Source organism: Danio aesculapii, chromosome 17 (assembly GCF_903798145.1).
Source record: "Danio aesculapii chromosome 17, fDanAes4.1, whole genome shotgun sequence".
NCBI classification, from domain to species: Eukaryota; Metazoa; Chordata; class Actinopteri; order Cypriniformes; family Danionidae; genus Danio; species Danio aesculapii.
In genome coordinates, this window is record NC_079451.1 from 46,510,055 (window position 1) to 46,533,511 (window position 23,457).

The following is a 23,457-nucleotide window of genomic DNA, read 5'->3' on the forward strand; positions in this document are numbered from 1 at the left end:
ATGGCCAATAGACATCACGATGCTGAGCCGGCATCTCGATGCTCTGCCCCGTACCCGTCGCAGCAACCCGCTCGTGAAAAATACACACTTGGGGCCCTGTTTACACTAATATGTCTTAGATTTAAAATGGCATCCACACTGGCATTTCACCTAGCATTTCTGAAAAGCCCTTCTTCCATACTATACCACTGAAAACGCACATCACATGACCACACACACACACTGTCATGTGCTGCAGCGTACATGTGCGTCTGAGCTCCTGCAATCAGCAGGAGCAGGTGCTTTGAGCACAAAACCCCAGAGAGCAGTGCACATCGGACAGTTTATCAAGGATGTACCGCTGGATCGCATCTCACTATAGTTGGTAAACGTGATTTAGTTAATCTTGTCTCTATCTAATGACTCTTCTGTTTTTTGAATCTATCATGTATTGTCAAAATGGCAATACACTGCTACAATCTTTGGCTTTCACACTTGTACTTGGTAATTTTAGCAAAAACCTCAGATACTGTTGGTTGGTTGCTGTTGGTTGTGCACCTTTTTTACCCACCAAGTTTGTTGATGCCATTATAACGACACAGATCACTCTGCCTATTCATGCCAGAGTCTCGCGGAAAAAGTGTTTGACAGGTAGTAATCTGTGTGCAACTTATCTTTATTTATTTATGATTTGGTTATGGGTAAAACAAAGACCATGCGTGTCAGGTAGTTGAAACGGTGGGCTACAAATAATTAATTAATTAATTCAGCACAGCCTATGACGAGGTTGCCATCGTCCATCGCGATGTTTCACATTAGACATCGTACGATGCAAATTGGTCAACAACCCTAAACCCTACCCTGCATACATCAAAATGACATTAGATTTCAGTTGAGAGTTTGCTGTAATTTTATGTGATGTGTTATTGGTCTGTACAGTGGTACTTGATGTCAAACATATTTTATCTGCATTCACGTAACCTGTGATTCCCACCTCATTCAATTACTGTACCTGATTATCTGACTACATTTATTTATGCTTGCAGTTTGTTTGATTCACTACACTACAAGATTATTCCTATTCAATAGTAAATGGAGCTATTCAAAATTGTGCCAAAATTGTATTTATATCTCAATATATATATTTAGGCTGTGCGATTAATTGAAATCGTATCAAAATCGTGATTTGGACATGCACTGTTTCTAATTCGCCTTACAGCTCGATTTTCCCACAGTATGGGATTTGAACCAATCATAACGCAGCGCATCTAAACAGAGCACGACAACAGGTGACTGAATAGCCTGCACATACAGGGATGATGAGTTCAGCACAGGAGGACTCGGTACAACATCTGTGGTATGGGATTAAGCTACTATAGTTATTACAAATTACTAAGGTAATTTGTAAGTCAGTCATATATTGCATCTAAAAGCACGTGGAAAACGTGAGTGCATCGCTTTAGCATTTTCAACATGCTTCACGGTCGCTACTTTGTCGTTGCTCAGTGACTATCAACCCTTTTTTCAGAGGATAACAAAGTAACAAAACATTGCTGCAGTTCCAATACAAGTTTTATGTATGGAGAGAATTAAAAAGCACTTAGTGTTCGGGTGTCTTGTTTGTCTGAGGTAACCGAAATGTGTGTATTCCATACAAAGTATGAAGCTGATCAGTCAGTTCTTGGGTGACTTGCGGTGCGGCATTCTGAAAAGTTAAATTTAAAGTTTGTCTGAAAGGAGATGTTTTCAGCTGGGTGCACCTAGAATACGCACATGTGCCACTCTCAATATATGCACGCAATCCACGTGCCTCCATTGGAAATAATGGATTTGTGCAGGCAGAAGACGTGATACGTGAGCAGCCTATTTCATGGGAGTGTCACAAAGAGGTCTATGATCTATGCATGACAAAACATATCTGTAAACACACACGCAACTACTTCTGATATTCAAGCAGACCATCCGAGCCTTGAGTTCGATGGTGCCCATGCTCACACACACATACATGCACACATTTGTTTTGCCATAGGTCTGTTCTAGAGACAATTTGTTACAGCTTTATTAGGTGATTTTTATTTTATATCTGTTTTAGAGACGTGTTACAGGTCTTTGATAAAGGTACTTTTTTTTTTCTTTTGAAACATGTTTGATTCACACTGTAAACACAGATTCAATCTGTGTGTGACAAAATCGTAATGGGTATCTTTTGCCCATATTGCACAGCCCTAATATATATATTGCAGAAGAATAAAATATTGCAATGTCAGATTTTTCCAATATCATCCGGCCCTAATTCTCATATCATTTTGGACTGCAACACAAACTGGTTGACATAGTTGTGTGGCTGTCAGGGCAGAGATCTGTTTTTTCTTCATTGTTTCCATATCCTGACTGATATGATTGATTAAAACATCAGGAACAAAAGAGAATTTTCTCTGGTGCAATTGGGGCCTTAATCATCTATTTATTTTCTCCTGTTTCCCCTTCTTTAGATTCTCCCTATCTGCGCTTTAACCAATTTGACAGACCAAATTTCCCTCAAAGATGTGTTCAATCCCTGGTTTGCCTCAAGTTGGATCAAGCACGACTGTTCATATCACAAGGGTGAATTTAACCCCACACACTGTATTAGTGGAATTTGGAGGGAACTTAAATTATATGCAAGAGAACAGTGAAGTATGGCAACAACTTAAAGACATTGAAGTCCCTAGGAAGCGGCAACATGCTTTTGAAGGCAAACCTGGAGAAATTTGCTTAGTTTATGAAGACAGAACTTGGCACAGAGCAAGAATAATTTCAAAAACTGAATACGAGTACAATGTGTTCCTAATTGATGATGGAAAATCACTTTGGACGACAAGCGAAGTTTTGACAAAATGTCCACGCAACCTTTGCGGTCTTGCTCCCAAAGTAGAGCTTTGTATATTGACCTATGTATCACCACTGTGTCTTGAGAGTGCATGGTCTGCGGCAGCTTCAAAGTTCATCAGATCTTTGTGTGGGAAAAACATCTCTGGATGTGTTCAGGATGTGATAATGCCATCCCGGATCATTCTTCTAGATGTTCCGAGCATATCCAAACAAATGTATGAATTCGGATTTGCTAGAAATATGCCTAGTAAAAATTTCAAAATCCTTGTAATGTATTCACTGCATTTGCCAAGAAGTCCTTTTGTACAAACAGACCTTTTGACTACAAATGGTCAGCAGGAGCATGCCAGTAATTCAGATAAGTTGTGCCAGTACTTGTATCCAGAGTTGTCGCCTGGAACTATTGAGATTGTAACTGTAACACAAGTTGTTCATCCATTGAAGATCTATTGCAAACTGCGTGTCTTTTCACAAGAGCTCAAGAAACTAAGCGATCAGCTCCATGACCACTATGAAGATGCTTTCTCTGCACAAATCCCAGTACCACTGTGTGATGGGTCTCCATGTGCAACAAAAGGTAGCGATGGGAAATGGTACCGATCTGTTCTTCAGCAGAATGACATCTCCGATGTTGTCAAGGTCTTTCATGTTGATTATGGAATTGGAGATTTTGTTAAACTCTCCAACATCAGACCCTTATCTGCAAGATTCTTTCACTTGCCTGTTGTCACATATGGATGCTCTTTGCATGGTGTAATTGACAAAGGTGTTGGATGGAGGACAGATCAGATAGATTATCTGAAATCTGTCATACTGGATCAAATCCTTGTTGCAAATTTTGAGCACTACAGTGTGAATGAGGGTGTCTATTATATAACACTGTATGGAAATGACAATGTGAATGTGAACCAAACCTTTGGTCACAAAGAGCATTGTCTGTCAGTGAACGAGAAGATTTGTGGTGATCAAACTCTTGACACTCTAAACAAAGTGACATATGGCAATATGCCTGGCAGAAATGAGTCTCTACAATCTTTCTATGCAGCTCATTTAACCGAGTGCTCCAGTTCTGTTGAAGATGTTAATGTAGTCAGACCTTCCAAAGCTGAAGGAAATCTACAGTCTACAAAGGGAGACTACCCACTGAATGCTGCAGCAACTTCATCTCTTCAGACTGATGCATATGCTGATTCGCCACCCAAAATTAAAGTGGGTGCCAAGATGAAGGTACACATAACTTGTGTCGAAAGCGTAAACCAGTTTTATGGCCATTTTGCACAAAACACTGATGCCGTAACAAAAATGACCAAAGATATTCAACAGCTTTGCCGCAGACGTCCACAATCAAAGTTTTCAATTTCCCTGAAGATGATGTGTCTGGCTAAATTTTCAGATGGGCTGTGGCACAGAGGACAAATTGAATCTATGCATCCAAAAATACTTGTCCAATTTGTAGACTACGGTGACCTGGTGGTTGTCGATAAATCTGATATTCTACCATTTCCTCCAAATATGAATGCAATTGCATCTCTTCCCATTCAGGCTGTTCAGTTTGAACTTTTCAATGTAACATTACCTGAGAAATGTGAGCTTAATGAGTGGTTCAAAAACTATGCCACAGACTGCATATTCAATGTGGTTGTGAAGCCAAGTTCTTCAGGCAAATTGTCAGTGGAGATGTATGATGACAAAACAAACCTCAACTTAAAAATTAAAGACCTATGGAGCAAAACCAAAAGAAACGAGTCAAACAACACCAAAGGAATCGTTAAGACTCGTGGTTTCAAGGAGACTTCAGAAGGCATGGAGTTTAGAGCGGCGAGAAATAATTTTAGCACGACATCACAAGCTTATGAGAGGACCTCAAAACCAGTTGGTCAAGCCAGAACAGAACAAAACTTCCAGTCCATTACTGGATACAACAATTCAACTGGAAACAATATAGCTAGGCCTAATGTTTTACAGCAACAAGTAATGGCTTATCCAAAGCTCACTGAACTTCCCTTGAGAACCATCAATGTGGGATATGCTTCAGATGTCTATGTTTCACATTTTAATAGTCCATCAAATTTCTTTGTACAATTGACAACTGATGAAGATGAAATATTTTCCCTTCTTGAAAAACTCAATTCTTCTTCGATAAGTGATGCACAAGTTGAACTAAATCTCTTGCAGTCAGGTGATCTGGTGAGAGCTGAATATCCAGATGATGGTGCCTGGTATCGTGCTGTTGTACAAAACAAAAGAGATGGCATGGTTCAAGTGCAGTTTATTGATTTTGGGAATGAAGTGACACTCCTCCCCCCTAAAATAAAGCAACTTGACAAGCAGTTCCTTAGCACTCCCAGGCTCAGTATTCAATGCATGCTTGAGGATGGAAAGAGAAGAGGAAAAAGAGACTGGACTCAGGAAGAGATAATGACTTTCAAAGAGGCTGCAGGTGAAAATGGTGAGAAGAAAATTCAATGCAAGTTCATTCAAGAAGATGCAAATTGTTGGCTTGTAAGTTTAAAACACCAGGAAGAGCCTTTTTTTACTGTCAAATCAGATGCTCAAAGTGAATCCCAAATAAACGACACTAAAAATACCCAGCCGTTAACTTTCAAGAAACCAGCTGTAACTCCAGGGCAAACTGTAGAGGCGTATGCTTCATCTATCGTCGGACCAAATTACTTCTGGTGCCAGTTCAAAAACGCAGAGATTCTTGACACAATCTCCCTGCTTGCACAAGAAATTGGAAACAGTAGTCAAACTAAAGCAATCCAGCCAGATCAGTTACGCCAAGGTGGAATTTGTTTGGCTCGCTTTTCTGACCAGCTCTGGTACAGAGCACAGGTTATCCATACACATGAAAAGGTCTCTGTTCTTTTTATAGACTATGGAAATGAGTCTGAAATTGATTTTAACTACATAAAAGCCCTGCCAACCAAGCTCCTGGAAAGCCCACCACAAGCATTTCTATGTCAGTTGGAAGTTTTGGGGTCTGTAGATGGCACTTGGAGCGACACTGCAGCTGATAAATTCTTTGAGATTCTAGTGGATGAACCTTTAAAAGTGATTGTTCAGAATATGGTAGTGACCCCTGACCCTCCAATGTGTCCTCAGTATTGTGTCCTTGTTGAATGCAAGGGACTGATTGTTAATGATCTTATGAAAGATTACTTGTCTGATCCCAAACCTCAAGTCTCTAGTAAGGTGACCATGGCAAAAACCACTGCAGGTAAGGACAATTTTGGTGTAACCAACTCTGAAGCTGTCCAGAAAAATAAAACACCCAACCTTAACTCTAGTACAATACCATCAAGTTATAATGTCAACAATTCAGCAGCATTGATCACAGGAGTAAACATGATGGATCCTGAACTATCAATGCAGTCTTTACCTCGATCTGTAGATCTTCCCTCACGTGTGATACAACCAGGTACAATGTCTGAAGTATATATTTCACACTTCAATAACCTGAGAAGTTTTTACGTGCAACTCAAAGAGGATGAGAATACGCTCTTCTCCCTTACCGAGCTATTGAATTCCCATCAGCCATCAGAGAAAGATGAAATGCATGGATTTAGTGTTCAGCAGGGAAGTTTGGTGAAAGCCATGTTTCCTGAAGATGACTCCTGGTATCGTGCTGTAGTGAAAGGTGCTCCTGAAAATGACATGGTCTTTGTAGAGTTTATAGATTTTGGCAATGAGGCAATGGTTTCTTCCCTTAAAATTTGCAGACTTGATGAACATCTGCTGTCATACCCAAGGTTCAGCATTCCCTGCAGCTATAGTTTAAGTGATCAAGTCAAGGAAATGAAGGAGCGGGAACTTCTCTTCAAAGAAGTACTTGGTGGAGCTGGTGAGAACACGCTCTCTTGCAGTTTTATCAAAAAAGAGGACATTACTTGGGAAGTTACAATGACTCCTTGTGAAGGCACATCCGATTCTTTGAGGGAGAAATGGGATAGTTTAGACTTGAAGGCATTATCAGTTGTCACCAAACCAGTGAAGGAGACATTAAATTTTCTCTTCAAGAAACCAGATGTTTCTTTGGGACAAACCATAGAAGCTTTTGCGTCATGCATTGTTGGACCTGATTATTTTTGGTGCCAGTTTTCGAACTCTGAAATACTTGACCACATCACACAAGTTGCTCAAGAATATGGAAATTCCAGTGAAACGCAGCCAATTCTACTGGATAATTTGGATCCTGGAAGCCCATGCCTGGCTCGCTTTTGTGATGACCAGATGTGGTACCGTGCACAAGTTATTAAGAAGTGCACAAACACAGTATCTGTCCTTTTTGTTGACTTTGGAAATGAGTCTGAAAACAGTGAAGGTTATGTAAAGGCACTACCTTGTGACTTGTTGGAAAGTCCACTTCAAGCTTTCCTGTGTCGGTTGGAAGAATTCAATGCCTCTGAAGGATCGTGGGATAGTGAGGCTACTGATAACTTCTATGAACTCTTGGTGGATAAACCTCTGAAAGTGAGTGTGCAGTGTATTGATGATTCAGTGGAACCTAACAGTCCTCCATATTATGTTAAAGTTGAGTCTTCACAATGTCTTGTAAATGAGCTCATGACAAAGTTTTGGATTAATTGCACTCAACATGATCAAAACTCTGCTGAGGTGATTGATTCCTGTGAAAAAGATGTGGAATCAGCACCTGTTGATCAGTCTGTTTCAGAGGATAAAACAAGTGAGTGTCTTGCAATCTCTACTGAGAATAATCACACAAGTGAACCTCTCTGTCCTGAACTACACGGAGCTAATCCATTGATGGAAAATTGTAACTTGCATAATGTACCTGAAAACGAAGTGGATGAGAAGATTGTTGGAGGAGATGTGATTGATACTACAACAAATTCTGATGTTGCTGCTAATGATCCTGCAAATTCAGATTTGGAAATTCAAAAAGTCTGTCATGAACCTGATGGAGATTCTGTGGTATCTGCTGAGCAAGTGCAGCTGCACACAGAAGAAAGTAAAGAAGATGGGGAGGATTCCAGATCCCATAATGGTATGTACATTTTTGTGACTTGTTTTTGTGTAAGATATTATTTATTTATTTATTTATTTTTTTTTAAATATGATGGATATAATTTTTAGTCCTTAATGCTTTTACTCAAGTACTGATTTGTTATTGCTAAAACCCTTTGTGGTTCCTTTGCAATTTTTCAACCGTTTCAAGGAAGAAGTTGTTGAAAGTGAGAGCAAGATTGCTTTGATTTTTGACCTTTGTCTTGCAATCAATTACGGTAACATATTGATACCATGATAGCTTGTGGTTTATAACCACAGCCAGTACATAGAATTTGTAAAAGTTCAGCCAGAACCACTTTGGCAAGTACTGATGCATTTATTGACAAACTTGTATTCGGTGATATGGTTCCGAATGGGGGTTCTTGCTTCATGGTTATTAGCACATACAACAGTTCTACTTGAACTCCTCAGAACTATAAGCTAAGCTAATACAGATAAGAATTAAATTGGGTTGTTGGTTGATCCTAGAATGCCTTTGCTGTAGCCTTCTGTGGAGAATTTTTGTAACAGCAAGGACTTGAGGGCTTGATGGTCTGAAAAGAGAGATGACAGCAAGAATGTACACAAGTATATTTTGATTTGTATAAAGGGAGGGAGGGTTGCAAGCAGTTTCAGTGTACTTACCTTAGCTGTATGCCATGTATAACACCTGGCCTAATAGAAGAATGGTAGTTGGAGCAAATAGTTAGCTGATGGCAGCACTATGTTCACAGTACGTAGTCTGACTGATCTGTTGCTGCGCTCTATTTGAAGTTATATTATTCTAAAAGTTCATTATCACATCCACACATGGTTTTTCCTTATTTTTATTTTTATTAATGACCTCCAGAATAGTCAAGAGTGTCTGCTCAGCGTCTCACACCTTCAAACACCACCATGCGTTCATTGGGTGTCAGCATTGTCATTTATTAAATGAAGAAAAGATAAACACACCTTCTCCTACCTTAGTCAATTCCCTATTTACTGTTGATGTTTGGCGCCAGTTAATCAGGAAGTGACGATTTTGTTCTCTTTGACTCGGTGGATGGAAACACTGCTTTATTTGCACACCTTTCATGTGATATTCCAGTTTTGTGCATAATTTAATCGCATCGTTGGATAGAAACATAGCTATTGACTTACATAGTAGGAAAAACTAATGATAAGGAAGTCAATTGTTACAGGTTTTCAGCTTTCTTCCATATTTAATATTTTGTGTTCAACAGAATAAAGAAACTCAAAGGTTTGAAACATATAAAGTGTATAATAACACATGGGTAGCATGATTGCTTCACAGCATGAAGGTCACTGTTTCAAGCCCCACCTGGGTCAGTTGACATTTCAGTGTGTAGTTTGCATGTTCTCAGCGTGTTGGCGGGGGTTTCATCCGGGTACTCTGGTTTCCTCTACAGTCTAAAACATGCGCTATAGGTGAATTGAATAAAGTAAATTGGACGTATTGTATGTGTGTGAATGCAAGAGTGTGTGGGTGTTTCCCAGGGTTGTGTTGGGGTTGGAAGGGCATCCAAAATTATCTATTTTAATTCTAGCATAAGGCATAGCTTGTTATTAATCAGGCATTCTAGCTCACTTCTGTGACACACTGGGTGCAATTGTTTTCAATGCTTGCAATTTAATTTAACATCGGGTATGATTTGCATGGAAACACTGGTGCTAACGGGGACCCATAAGTGTACTGGGGGTATTAAACTGGAGACTACCTAACAGGTGGACTGAATTCGGTTGCACTGAAACTGTGGCTCCATTAGCATGAATATTAAAGCAACTCCAGCTTGGGTTTCCTTTTCTTTTTAACATATAATGATTGAAGAAGATGGGTGCTTGGAAGCAGTTTAAAGATTTACCATATTTTCCTGAGTGAGAAATCATGCAGTGTATTCAGGCAAAAGAGACCAGTGACAAAAGGTGACTGCAAATGCAACAGGATTTGATGGAATCAAGTGAGCATGAAAAGACGAGTGTTGCAGGGCCCTTAATGTAACAAGCTTTGCTCAGTGTGAAAGCGGTAGTGTGTAAACATCAGTAGTTTGATGCAATCAATTTTTTGTAACAGTAAGATTTATAGTGGGTCGCATGGTGGCTCAATGGTTAGCACTGTTGCCTCACAGCAAGATGGTCGCTGGTTCGAGTCCCAGCTGGGCCAGTTAGCATTTCTGTTTGGAGTTTGCATGTTCTCCCCGTGTTGGTGTGGGTTTCCTCCGGGTGCTCTGCTTTCTTCCACAGTCCAAAGGCATGCACTATATGTGAACTGAATAAACTAAACTGTGTATGTTTATAGGTGTTTCCCAGTACTGGGATGCAGCTGGAAGGACATCCACTGCGTAAAATTTATGCTAGAATAGTTGCCGGTTCGTTTCCCTGTGGTGATCTCTGAAATAGAGACTAATTGTACGTTCACACCGAAAGCGGTGAGAGCGTCAAAGTACCCGGAAGTTATTTATTTTTAATGGGAGCTGGCAGCGATAAGCGGCGAGGAGCAGCGTAAGGCGACTTCACAGGTGTGGGCGTCAAGGAGAGTTGAAAATTAAGTCAACTTTATGGTAATGAGTTGTGACGTAGTTCATTTTACTCACTGTTTACTCAACCAATCAGAATGTAGAAGTCCTCCGCTTGAGAGGAGTCCAGAGAACACCGTCACTGTGAACTTTGGTTCCAACCACAGTTGTTCCCTAGGGTTCGATTTATTGCAGTCGCCGGATTTCCAATTATTTGCAATTTTTTCTTACAGGAACATACATTAAAGTTACTGACGAGTTACTGATGCGCATCAATGTTATATATATTTTTTTCTTTAAAAGAGCGGGAATACAGAACAGTATTGCTGCTTCAGAATATTTCAGACATATGGACATACTGGATAATTAAGTGGAGCAAAGCCACACCTCATGCAACTTGCTCTTCTATTGTTAAATAAAACTTTCACGTTAGAAAGCATGTTTTATGCAGAAATGTAACTGATTTGCTGATATGTGGCAACTGCTCCTTTTAAAGTATGAGATCAATGTTGTCTCACCGCCAGGGCTGAAGACAGACAGCGTTGTCGCCAGGGCGGCCAGAGCGACCTTTGACGCTCTCACGGCCTTCGGTCATACCTGTCAACTTTCCTGTTTTTCCTGGGATTCTCCCACATTTTACAGTTCTATCCTGCTATCACCCCATAAAGGTATTTTACCGTTTTTCTTTTGTGTTTTCAATGTGGGTGGCAATCATATGCGCAACCCATACTGCCGAACCACCAGGGGCCGCCCCTTGCTTTTAAATGAGAGTTTTTTTTTTTTGTGTGCTTTCGTTTTGTTTAGGCATGAAAAGACTTTGAAATATAAAAATGGCAGGATTCCCTTTCCTTTTCATTACAGGTGCCGTCGCCGCTCCTATGCAACCCTCAAAATAGTCATATAGCGGTGCATGACTGTCAGCTGACGTGCTCCATAGTGATAAATAGATGCTGTTTCCCAAACGGATTCTGTACCTGTGATTTTGAAGTGGAGCGAAAGTCTGGGTTTTGGGTGCATGTTTGAACAGACCTATACACATAATAATAACATCTAAAGATGTCTATCTTGGTGGGGTTTTTTCAAACACAACTAATGTACAAAATGAACATAAAACGTTGTGCAATCGAATGCTTTCATTATAATGTTAGATCTGTGCATTTTTAAAGTGACACCTCTGTTATTTAATGTAATCAAACGAAAAATCGAAATAAATGAGATTCATTCATTGCTCTTTAATCAGAATGTTTAAATTATACAGTGTAGAAAAGATTGAGATTTGATAACTTGATTCTATTTCTTTATAATAGCCATTAATATTAATAAGCTAAACGTTGCTAATTTATTTGCTGCTAATGTATATTTTTTTCTTTTGTAAATAATAAAACACTTTTTTTTTTAACTGTTTATTCATAATGAAATGGCTCAAAGTGAAAATATTTTGTAATTTGGGGGGGGGGGGGTCTTATGGTGGGAATGTTCCTTATTTTCATATCTCAATGTTGACAGGTATGCCTTCAGTGTGAACGCACAGTTAGCTGAAGGAAAAATAAATAAATGAATGCTTGGCTTTTATTTGTTTAGATTTAAATTATTGTGTCTTATCTAGCTTTTAATTTGTTGTTTTATGCTAAATAAATACTTGTTTTGCTTATTTATGCTTTTTTTTCCCAGCAGACCTCCCATTGATGCCAAACAGAAGTTCAGATTGGGTTGCTCGTTTAGAAAAACAAATGTTACCCATGGTATTGCTTTTTGTTTTAGCCTCTGTGATTTTTGTTTCTAGTTTTTTCTTTTAACATGCATTTCATTTTTATTTATTTTATTTTTTATTTTAATTAACAGCTGTGCTTTTTCTTTTTGTTATCTTGTAGGTTTGCACTGAAGACTCATGTGACTCTAAGTGTGTCTTCAAATGAGTCGAATTTTAAACTTATTTATTGTGGAACAGTGTAAACTATGTTTCATTAGGGGAAATTAACGCACAACTGAGAAATGTATTAAACCAACAATTGGGCCTGTGAAAGTTCTGAGGTTTTATTTGCATGTTTTAAAACAACACTTGAACCTTGACTGATTGCATTGTGTTAGGCTTTGTTGGGCTTTACCTTTTTCTTGTTATATATATTTTTTTCTGTGCTGATTTAAAAAACACGATTACACAAGTACTTTAAAAAAACACAAACAAAACTTAAATTTTAAAGTGTTTTGCACAACAAACCTGCACACCCATATAGTCAGTATACACCAGGTATGTGTGTAATTGTTTTTTTCCTTGTTGTAATGTGTATTTGTTAATTTTTTCCCTTGTTCAAAAGAATTGTTCAAATAAAACTTCATAAATTTGGGCTTTTGTTGCTGTGATTGATTTAATCATTTAAAAAAAAAAAAAGCTAAATCCGTTAATTCTGAAAGCTTAATCTTAAATTGTAGGGGTATAACGGATCACAACCCACCATTCGGAACACACGTGGCCCCCGGATTAATACATTTTTTTTACTTGTAGATTAATCCTAAATTTGTAACGATCGCAGAGAGATCGCCTCTCGCGTCATTTAAATGGCGTATGAAAAGCATTTGTAAAATGTATGAAACCATTTAGGCTTTTCTGTAAAATATAATGATGATGAAGTTGCGGTGGGTTATTTGGGATGTGGTGGGTTTCTTAGGTTATTAAAGGTGTTTTCTGTCACTACTTGTTTAGCCTGCATTAACGCATTTAGTGTAAGCTGCACGATTAATCGTTAAAAGATCAGGATCTCAACACCCACGCAACAAATTATAAATTAGGTGATTTGTATACGTTTATTAATCTTTCAAATCGTTGCATTCAAGTCTGTGTTTGATTCAGTCGAGAAAGAGATTGAGTCCTTAGTCTTTTGAGTTACAAACAGTCAAATAACACAGCAGTACTGGGATAAGTTTATAAGTTAGATAAAACCACTGATGTTTATGTTTTTAATGCACCTTCCTCTTTTTTTCTTTTATAATAAATTTAAAGTGCAGTGTTTTTTTTTTTTAAATGGTCAATGTTTTTCATGGTTACAATAAACAGGCAGCATAACAGTAAAAACAGTGTCCCCTGTATAGGCTGATTTTGCGATATTCGTGAAAAACCACCAAATATTGTAGGAATTACTTGTTTTTCTTTCAAGTAATTAAATTATATACTTTTTTCCCATCATTCAGTAGTTTGATCTGTCTCAAACAACTAGGAAAGTATTCTATTTGGACTTGACTATTTCAGCTAATACAATATTTTTTGATGTTGAAAATGTGTCTTTAAAATTTGTTATTTCCATTATTGTAAATTAGAAAACATCCATTGGAAAAGTTCACCCAAAACTGAAAATTCTGTCTTCATTTACTCACCTTTCACTTGTCACACACCTTTTAAGTAGTTTATTTTTTCAGTTAAACACAAAATAAGTTTAGAAGAATGTTTTAAGGGACATTATACCAGAAATGTACATTTTTACTTATAAAAAATGTGACATGGCCTTACTTAAGCTTGTGGTCCTCAAAAAAATTACACAAACAACCATAAAATCATACAATTCAATGATTGAATGCATCCTTGATCTCTGTCAGCTTCTTCTTTGTCAAATGACGTCACTTCCTTTAAGTCATAGCCTTAAAGGTGTATTGCATGCATTTTATGTTAAATTTAATGCAAATGTGACAGGACTGACAGAAACATGGGGACAATTGTACATTTATTTGTATTATATATATATATATATATATATATATATATACAGTTGAAGTCAGAAGTATTAGCCCCTCTTTGAATTTTTTCTTTTGTAAATATTTCCCAAATTATGTTTAACAGAGCAAAGAAATGTTCACAGTATGTCTGATAATGTTTTTTCTTCTGGATAAATTTATTTATAGTAAATTGTAGTATTTATTTATTATTGTAGTATTTATTTATAATTTCATGTTTTTAATCAGTTGATGTGAATGATTAAAAACTTAAGCCTGAAGTTTTTTTTTTTAACTAAATAACAGTTTTTAGCATAAACTATTAAAGCTGTAGGTCCAGTTGGGCTGAGGACAAGGACAATGACAGGGTTTGTACTTTTGTAGTGTTTTTATTAAAGCAAAACAATCTGAGAACCAAATGAATGACAAAATCTTTTACAGAACAGCTCACAGAAATCAACCATCAGCCCATTTTAGAAATCGTTGGGATGAAATACTTTTTATCCGCTGTATTTATGCTTTATTTCAAGGACAGATAATGTACGTCTCTTTTTCCAGTGATGGGTTGCGGCTGGAAGGGCATTCGCTGCGTAAAACATTTGCTGGATAAGTTGGCGGTTCATTCCGCTGTGGCAACCCCAGATTAATAAAGGGACTAAGCCGTAAAGAAAATGAATGAATGAATAATGTAGCCTACGTTTCTGGTAGAATGTCCCATAAACCGGTAACCATTGCCTTCCATAGTATTTGTTTTGTGGTGGTTGTTACTCTTTTTGACATTTTTCAAAGTATCTTCGGTGTTCAACAGAAGAAATAAACTAATCCAAGTAAGCTTAAATTTCAGTGAACTATCCCTTTAAATCGAATTTATGAGTGGTTTGCTTGGCGGCTCATAAGTATTTTGAATTTTAATATTAATTTGTCTGAGCTAAAGTATTAGAAACATTATTGCACAAGTTTAAAATTGTCAAACAAGTGAAATGATACCTGACACAAGCAAACTCACCGGTGAGCCAGAAATGTCCAATGATTTGTCCAAATATCCCGCACTGAGAAAAACAACGGCAATCACGTGATAACGTCGTGCTGTTCTGCGGAATATTCAACTAAAAACATTTAAAAATTATATTAATTATACAGGTAACAATTACTAGAAGAATATTAAGTGGGTAAAAGCGGTTAAACGCGCTTTTTAACCATTTCTTGGTTAAAAGCGAAAAGAAAAACATGTTGACTGACTGCTGGATAAAACCACCTGCTGTCGCGTTACTGTGGTAACAGGTGTTTAATTACGTGAAGTGCAAACAAAAAGAAGCTAACGTCTTTCAGTCTATCAGTCGAACTTTTGACAAAGTTTTTCATGTTATAAAAATGACAGAGTTGCATCAGGCAGCTGCGGCTGGAGATTATGATTTGGTGGAAGAAATTGTGAGAAACAATTCGTGTAATCCTAATCAAAAAGACTTGGACTGGAACAAGAAAACTGCTCTGCACTGGGCAGCATCCAAAGGCAGGTTACGCTGAACCCTCAGCCCTAATATTAGACCTTTTATCCCATTTAAACTTGTTTATTCTATATGTATACCGTGTCATTACTCGGTCAAAGTGTATATGTTATTTTTAAAGTTTCCATTTTGGTGTTTCGCATATGTTTCTTTGTTATTTAGCGTAACAATTAACTTAGGCTTATAGTTGTTTAACGTGAAACAACATCTGGATGCAGCCTCTTCTTTGGCTAACAAAATTACTTAGGCTAACGTTACCAAATCTGATAGCATAATTTTTTATTTGTAACGGATTATTTTGCTGACAATTGGGTACAATTTAAAATTGAATGAAGAATATAGGGATGTACTGTGATCCTAAAATAAGCCTTGATCTAAATTGTAATGGGGTTTCTGTAAATCATGGTAAAAGCAATAGTGTTTTATTTTTCATTTATTAAAATTTTGATCCTACTATAACTATCTCTACTACAATTTAAGATTAAACACTAGTGTTATGTAGTAATGATACAGTATGTGTTGATGAATGTGCTGAATATGGGTGAACGGTACTCTCTAAAATATGTTTTACATTTAAATTATATATAAAAATACATTTATTTACATTGCCAACCCAAATAAAATCTGCAGAATTTAATTTCTAAATCTGAAGTTGTCAGAGCAAAGATAATCATCCCATAATGCCATCCTAAGTATTTTCAGTATAAACATAAGCTATAGCAGTTTTTCAAATTCTCATTAAAGTTATATAGTTCACCCAAAAATGAATATTTTGTCATCATTTACATGTTTCAAAACTTTGAGTTTCTTTTGTTGAACACAAAAGAAGATATTTTAAAGAATGTTGGAAACCTGTACATGTATAGTATTTCTTTTGAAATATTTTTTTTCATAGTATTTATTTTTCAATGGTTACAGGTTTTCAGCTTTCTTTAAAATACCTTCTTTGTGTTCAACAGAAGGTTTGGAATCATTTCAAGCTGACTAAACAGTGAGTAAGTGTTCATTTTATTGGGGACTATCCCTTTAACTCAACTGTAATTAAATTCACCCAGTTGCTCTTGCATGTGTGTGATGCTAAGCCTAATCTGTGATCTTGTCTTAGGCCAGACAGAGATGGTTCGGATACTGGTTGAAAATGGAGCCAGGGCTTGCTTGAGAACGGACACTGGATGGACGCCTGCACACTTTGCAGCTGAATCTGGAAGACTAGCGGTGCTACGACTCCTTCATTCCCTGCATGCACCTGTAGACAAGGAGGACTCCTCTGGAGATAAACCTGTCCGGATTGCTGAAATCTACGGACATGAAGATTGCGTTCGTTTTCTTGAAAAGTATGATTCAAGACTCATTTCAACCATGCATTAGTCTTCACAGCCAATTATGTGTTCACTTTTTTGTAAGAATTATGATTTATGTTTATGGAAACAAGTTTAATTTGGCTCAGTGGTTAGCACTGTCACATCACAGCAAGAAGGTCGCTGGTTCGAGTCCTGGCTGGGCCAGTTGGCATTTCTGTGTGGAGTTTGCATGTTCTCCCTGTGTTAGCGTGGGTTTTCTCCGGGTGCTCTGGTTTCTCCCACAGGGGATTGAATCAACTAAATTGTAGTGGTGGGCAAAGCGAGGCTTTGTGAAACACTGAAACAGTTGAAGCAAATGTGTCGAAGCTTCGAAACTTTTCGAAACCCCACTCTACAGTGACGCCTAGTGGTCATTTTTTTATGTATTGCACTAGAACAGTTTCAGCAAAGAACAGTTGAGCAAATTGAGGTATTAAACCCCACTTTGTACGAAGGAACCCGCAAGTGATATAGTGGAGTGGATAGGGTTCCTGACTTCCATGCGGGCATTGTTGGTTCGAATCCAGGTGGATATAGTTATTTTGAAATGCTTTAATATCAGTTTGAGATGCTTTGTTTGTGTATCGTTTTGTTTCAACATTGGTCTGACATCCAAATAAACACTTTGTGAATAAATATAGCTTGTTTTGTTCATAAAACAGGCCTGTTGCTAGATCAGATACAGTTGTGGACAGAAGTTAACAAGAATTATTTATATTATTCATTAAATTTCCCATTTATTGTATTTTAATAACGTCTACTCCAACCCTAAACCCAACCATCACAGTACTGTAAAACATTAATTATTGTTTTACAGTTACAAAAATGATGCTAAATTGATGGCGTATCTGCAGCTGTATCATATCTAGACTACACCATAAAACAGTAACTTGATTAAAATACATAAAATTACGATTTTGGAGTATTTGTACAAGTCGGGATTCGAACCCAAAAGTCATATGAAGTCTGTAACAACAAGCACGCACAGTCCACTAGGCCATACATGACAAAAGCTGATGTTTGACCCTGTCAGTCAAATGCAGATTCTCCAAGTCTCGAAACGCTTCTGAACTGATCGATGCTTTGAATCGCGTTAGTCAAGTGACCAGGTGTTTCGAAACACTTTAGTCACGTGACCTGGGTGTTTCGGATCATTCTTTGGTCCAGTGTTTCGAAACACTTGCGCTTCGGGATCTCGACACTGTGTCGAAACGTCAGTTTTACGTCAGCCATTCCTACTAAATTGGCCGTAGTGTATGTGTTTAAATTTGAGTGTATGGGTGTTTTCCAATACTGGGTTGCGGCTGGAAGGGTATCTGCTGCGTAAAACATATGCCGGAGTAGTTGGCGGTTCATTCAGCTGTGATGTGGACTAAGCCGAAGGAAAATGAATGAATGAATGAATGAATGAATGAATAAATGAAAAATACATTTCTATTTCAAGTTTTTTTTTTTTTTTTAAAGCAGTACATCAGGGGGCCGGTTGCCCCAGCAGTGCATAAGAGTTAAAACGTAGCTTAGTTGTAAATTAAATGCACACTAATTTACAACTTACACATTACTAAATATTTTTTTGTTGCACCACTAAACTTAGTTTAAACGTAACGCTATGCTCCATATTAACAGCAGCACCCCCCCCCCCATTTATAACGGTAGAAAAGAGATGACAGTGAGCTCACAATTATAATAAAGAATGATCTCCCTCTAATCACAGCCTTAATTTCCTCCCAAATTGCGCATTTTTTTTTCAGTTTATGAAAGCAGTTTAATTTTCTATGTAGGAGTGTTTTGTGTTTATCGTATCCATCAAATAAAACGAGAATTTCTTCATAATTAAGGTTTTCTTCCTGCTTTTTTCTTTTTCATCAGTAGGATATAAAAAAATTCAAGTTTGATGTTTTGATAGCTTTGTGTGCATTCAATTCCGTGTTTATTCACGGCTCACAATGCAGATGTGTGCGTAGTCTGTTATAGTGACTGACTAATTTAATGTGCTATAAAAATGTAATTTACAATTTCATTTTCATAGTACAGTTATATATAGATGCCTTAGTTGCAGAATTTTAAAGCAGTTTAACGACTACACATGACTTTACGGAGAGCTTACGACCTACTAATAATGGTTTGCCCTAAGAACATGTGGTGCAACCGAAGTGAGATCAAGTTTAGTACAAACTAGCTAATAGTTACTAAGCCCCTAGTGTGGACTTTATGCTCCAGTTTAAGAAAGAACTTTCGAACAGCTGGTGCAACCCTACCCAGGTCATCATTCAAGATCATGTATCATGTATAAATGTATAAGCATTACATAAGTGTATAATCTGTTATATCACTGTAAAAAGTGTTTAAAAATGGCCAAATTATTATAATAACTTACAGTTTTTCACCTAAAAAATAACATACTGTAGAAAACAATGTAATCTAGGCAATATTTTGCACTTAATGCAACTGCTGTCATTCAGTTATTCATTTTTTTTTTCGGCTTAGTCCCTTTATTAATCAGGGGTCGCCACAGTGGATAACCTTCCTGCCGCAACCCAAGACTGGGAAACACCCATACACTCTTGCATCCACACACACTATGGCCAATTTAGCTTACCCAATTCACCTATACCGCATGTCTTTGGAATGTGGGGGAAAGCGGAACACCTGGAGGAAACCCACGGCAACATGGGTAGAACATGTAAATTCCACACAGAAATGCCAACTGACCCAGCCAGGGCTCGAACCAGTGACCTTTTTGCTGTGAGGCAATCGTGCTAGCCACTGCGCCACCATGACGCTGCAACTGCTGTTAATTTAAAGCTAATTTTCAACACTAATTTATTATTATTATTTACAGTTTTTATGTATTTTTATTGTAATGGGTTGAATTGTACAATATAAGTATTATGCAGCAGTATTTTATTTAATTCATTTTTTAATTACCACTGGTGCCGACATTTATAAACTAATTTTGAGAGGAGCATGTGCTTATGGTTGATAGCAGCTGGTCCCTCATTAGCTAACGCATGGTCCACCAATCAGAAAATTCCTAAATCACTATAAATAACCAGAGTATCTTACCTTAGCCATCTTCGTCTTGAAGACTCCCCCCTTCCACCCCCTACTCCTCCCCTTTCCCTGTCAGGGCAGCACGGAGGCCCATTGGTTAGCACCGTTGCCTCACAGCAAGAATGTCACTGGCTCAGATCTTTACCTGGCCAAGCCGGCATTTCTGTGTGGAGTTTGCATGTTCTCCCCATGTTTACATGGGTTTTCCCCGAGCTCTCCGGTTTCCTCCCACAGACCAAAAACATGTAACATAAGTAAATTGACTAAACCAAATCAACACCATAGACAAGCGTTTAATTCAGCATACTCTCTCCATAGTTATTTCACAATCTACATTCACCAAACAGGGGAGTTCTCGAGACCTACCTGAGCTCAAACTCCCCTCTTGCCCTGCAACGGGAGGGAGCCTCGGGCTGGAGGATCTCATGAGCTCAAGGCTCTCTCCCGTGACAGCATGCCAAACACGCTTTATCATCAATCATCAGCTAAGGGTGAACTCTTGAAAAGAGATTTTTTTTTAAGCTGATACCAAAATGGGATGTCCCATCATCCCTAACCCGATTTCACCAAGTAGGACATGTTTCTGGATCATCATCTACATTGATCCTGCAACAACAAACAATCACCAATCAGAATTAAGGGATATGTTTACAGTTTATGTTAAGGTTAGGCTTACGGTTAGGTTTCTGCACATAAGTGTTATCCAACTATTATTCTTCTCTGATTTTGGGAATAATTTAGAGTTATGGTTGGGTTTATGGGTAGGGAATAAGTATGGATTACATTTTCTAACAAAAATGATGTTCCATGATCAACATAAATGTTAATCCAGGATTGCATCATGATGTGCTTTTGTCATTCTAATATTTACTGCCGTTTTCAAAACTGTCTAGTTTTTTCGGTTTATTTAAAGGAGTTACTCTATAATACTAGATATTTAGTATAGATATCAAATATGCTGTTTTCTATACTTTCAGGGCAGAGGTTGAGAGCAGAAACTATCGGCAAATGGCAATGTCAAATGGTCTTCCATTAGATGATACAGATGAAGAATGGGAAGAGGAAAGAAAAGAAGCCAGACTGCAAGAAAGAAACCAGTAGTTAATTAAAAGGTAGGTTTTATTATGCAATGAGAACAAAATACAAAACTATTGGATAACATCTGAATTTCAAAGCACATTTAAATATAAAATTATAAAGAAAGCATTGTTGGAGGACAATAAAATTATATGACAAAGATTATATTTGTCTAAGACGTTCATCAGTTTTGAATATTATCAAATAGGCTATACATAAACATACAAGCATAAATATACTTACATGAATCAGCATATACTATTTTCAGAAAGACAAATATAGCTTTTACCCTGAGAATACATTCATAATACAGTAAACTTGACATGGCAAAGCATAAAACAATAAACTCTTAACATATTTGACATATTTTCAACCTGTTTTATTCTGCATAGAACGAGACAGAATTTAATCTCAAAATGTTTGCATTCCTTCTTTCAGGTAAAGACTATTGGGATAAAAAACAAAACAAAACCAATTAGACTAAAATATGTAGACACTAAATAAATGAATCATAAGAGCACAAATTTAACTTACCCTAAATCTGTGCCATATTTATTTCCTCATGATTGAAGACTGAGCTTTGGTTGAGCTTTCAGTTTTAGAATGCACTGATTGCTAAAGTAAAAAAAGGTGAGATTATGAGCTTTGCGTTATTTTATATTTTCATGATGTATTTCACATCTGTAAAAGCATATATATTCCCTTGCACATACTAACCTTGATTTTGAAACGCTTCAGAAGTGCATCACGAATCTTTGAATGAAAGATGTACAGTTAAGTTAGTTAGAGAATCGTGAAGTTGTAAGTTTCTCTTATTATATTAAAGTCAGCTTGAACCGGAAGTTGCTGAGACAGATATTTCAGTATGTTGATGTACTTTCAACTGAAACGGAACATTTTGGGGCGGGGCTTTTTTGCACCTCATTCCCTTATAGCAAACTAACGGTAAGGGAGAATATTAATATGCAGTTGCTGTGGAAAATATCAGGTTCACGTGATCAGAAGAACAGCCTCTCCAAAAGCGGAAGCAAATTCGCTTTGATTGAAGATTACAAAACAAACAAATTTTTTGCCGTGGATTAACTTGCATGGATTAATTAACCTTAAGAATAACAATGTGAGCTAGCAAAATAAACATTGTAAATTTTGACTTCAAGTGGACTTTAAGTATTAAAAAAACGAAGGTCTTTTGGATGAAATATGGGTGCAGTACTGCTCTATATGATACTTAAGATTAAAGTCAACATAAACTGAAAGTTACTAAAACTTTTATTTCAGTCATTCGTTGATGTATTTCCAACTAAAAAGCAATATTGAGTAAAAGGCATGGCTTTCTTTTTGTGCAGCAATGGTAAGAGGAGCGTGGTTAAGAATATTGTGCCTGAAGCATTAAACTGACATCATCAGAGAAGCACCACCCACTCCAAACACAGAAGGAAATGGTCAAATTTTAATTGAAGATTACCAAAACATTTTTTTTTCAATTGATTAACTTGAATGGATTAATTGTTAACCTAAAGGACAATAACATGCACTAGAAAAAAAAAATCTCAGACAGACTTTAATCTGAGATTGGCAAAATAAGCACGATCCACTTCTCTAAAGTTGCAGTATGTAAGTTGACACCCAGTAGTTGAACTAGGTATTGCATTCCTAGATCAAAACGTGCAAGCACAGGTTGCCAGATTGATGACTAACAGGAGCGAGTCTCAAGCCTACAGACTGATTTAAGTCGTGTTCTATCTAAAAGCAACGGCACGCGATTGAAGGAATATTCTCCTTATTAAAAGGTTTTTGTCCTAACCAACACCTTGAATTGATATATTAGTAGCGGCTTCTATTTCTCACAGGTGAACAACAGGATAAATGACAATGATCACCTCAGGTACACCTCATGTGCTTTATTCAGTGTTAAATGCTAATAATGTGAGTTTGATTGTCATTTTACATGACATTTATTGCCATACTACTGAAAGCAGCAGCAGATAGTTCACCTCAGAGCTTGAAAATAAAATAAACAGTTTGAAATTGAACTTTAGAACTGTGAAATAATGCAAACCAACATATACTGTATTCAGCGTGTACATTTAATAATGTTAAAGAGGTTTAATATGTATTAGTTAGATTATAAACCTTACCATTTCGTGAGTGAGTGCACATTCTGTGCTTCTGAATGGCTGTATTTAAAATTCTGTCGTGTTTGGTCTGGTGCAAGCAGCCAAATGACTTATCACTGCAAACCTCGTCACGTAGCGTGTTGTTAGGACACGGGGTTACAATGTAACCTGCTCACCTAATGTTTACGTTCATAATATTTATATTTTTTGTTAATTAATAACCTCATGTGGAACTCTGAATCTGTCTCTCATTTCAGAGTATGTTACTGTCCACCGGACATTGCAT

At 37.3% G+C, this 23,457-nt stretch overlaps 3 protein-coding genes across 4 annotated transcripts in view; 2 read left to right on the forward strand and 1 right to left on the reverse strand.

Moving 5' to 3' along the window:
• The first annotated feature begins 2,523 nt into the window (after window positions 1-2,523).
• LOC130244874 (tudor domain-containing 6-like) lies at window positions 2,524-12,613 on the forward strand. The gene is made up of 3 exons (XM_056477432.1): window positions 2,524-7,858; window positions 12,051-12,118; window positions 12,248-12,613. Exons 1-3 carry the CDS (start codon window positions 2,524-2,526, stop codon window positions 12,290-12,292), a joined length of 5,448 nt encoding a protein of 1,815 aa, XP_056333407.1. The 3' UTR covers window positions 12,293-12,613.
• Window positions 12,614-15,449: 2,836 nt separating this feature from the next.
• On the forward strand, window positions 15,450-21,078 carry LOC130244876 (ankyrin repeat domain-containing protein 66). Its single transcript, XM_056477435.1, has 3 exons — window positions 15,450-15,588; window positions 16,689-16,917; window positions 20,955-21,078. Exons 1-3 carry the CDS (start codon window positions 15,450-15,452, stop codon window positions 21,076-21,078), a joined length of 492 nt encoding a protein of 163 aa, XP_056333410.1.
• A 52-nt stretch (window positions 21,079-21,130) lies between these two features.
• Window positions 21,131-23,457, reverse strand: part of adgrf3a (adhesion G protein-coupled receptor F3a) — a 29,695-nt gene continuing 27,368 nt past the window's right edge. Inside the window, exons 16-18 of one of the 2 annotated variants that reach the window (XM_056477436.1) lie at window positions 21,772-21,807; window positions 21,589-21,669; window positions 21,131-21,499 (exon numbers count right to left, since the gene is read on the reverse strand). In XM_056477436.1, the coding sequence (XP_056333411.1) occupies window positions 21,607-21,669; window positions 21,772-21,807 (99 nt within the window). In that variant the 3' untranslated portion in view covers window positions 21,131-21,499; window positions 21,589-21,606. The remainder of the gene's footprint in view (window positions 21,500-21,588; window positions 21,670-21,771; window positions 21,808-23,457) is intronic. The other variant, XM_056477437.1, reaches the window with a different exon arrangement.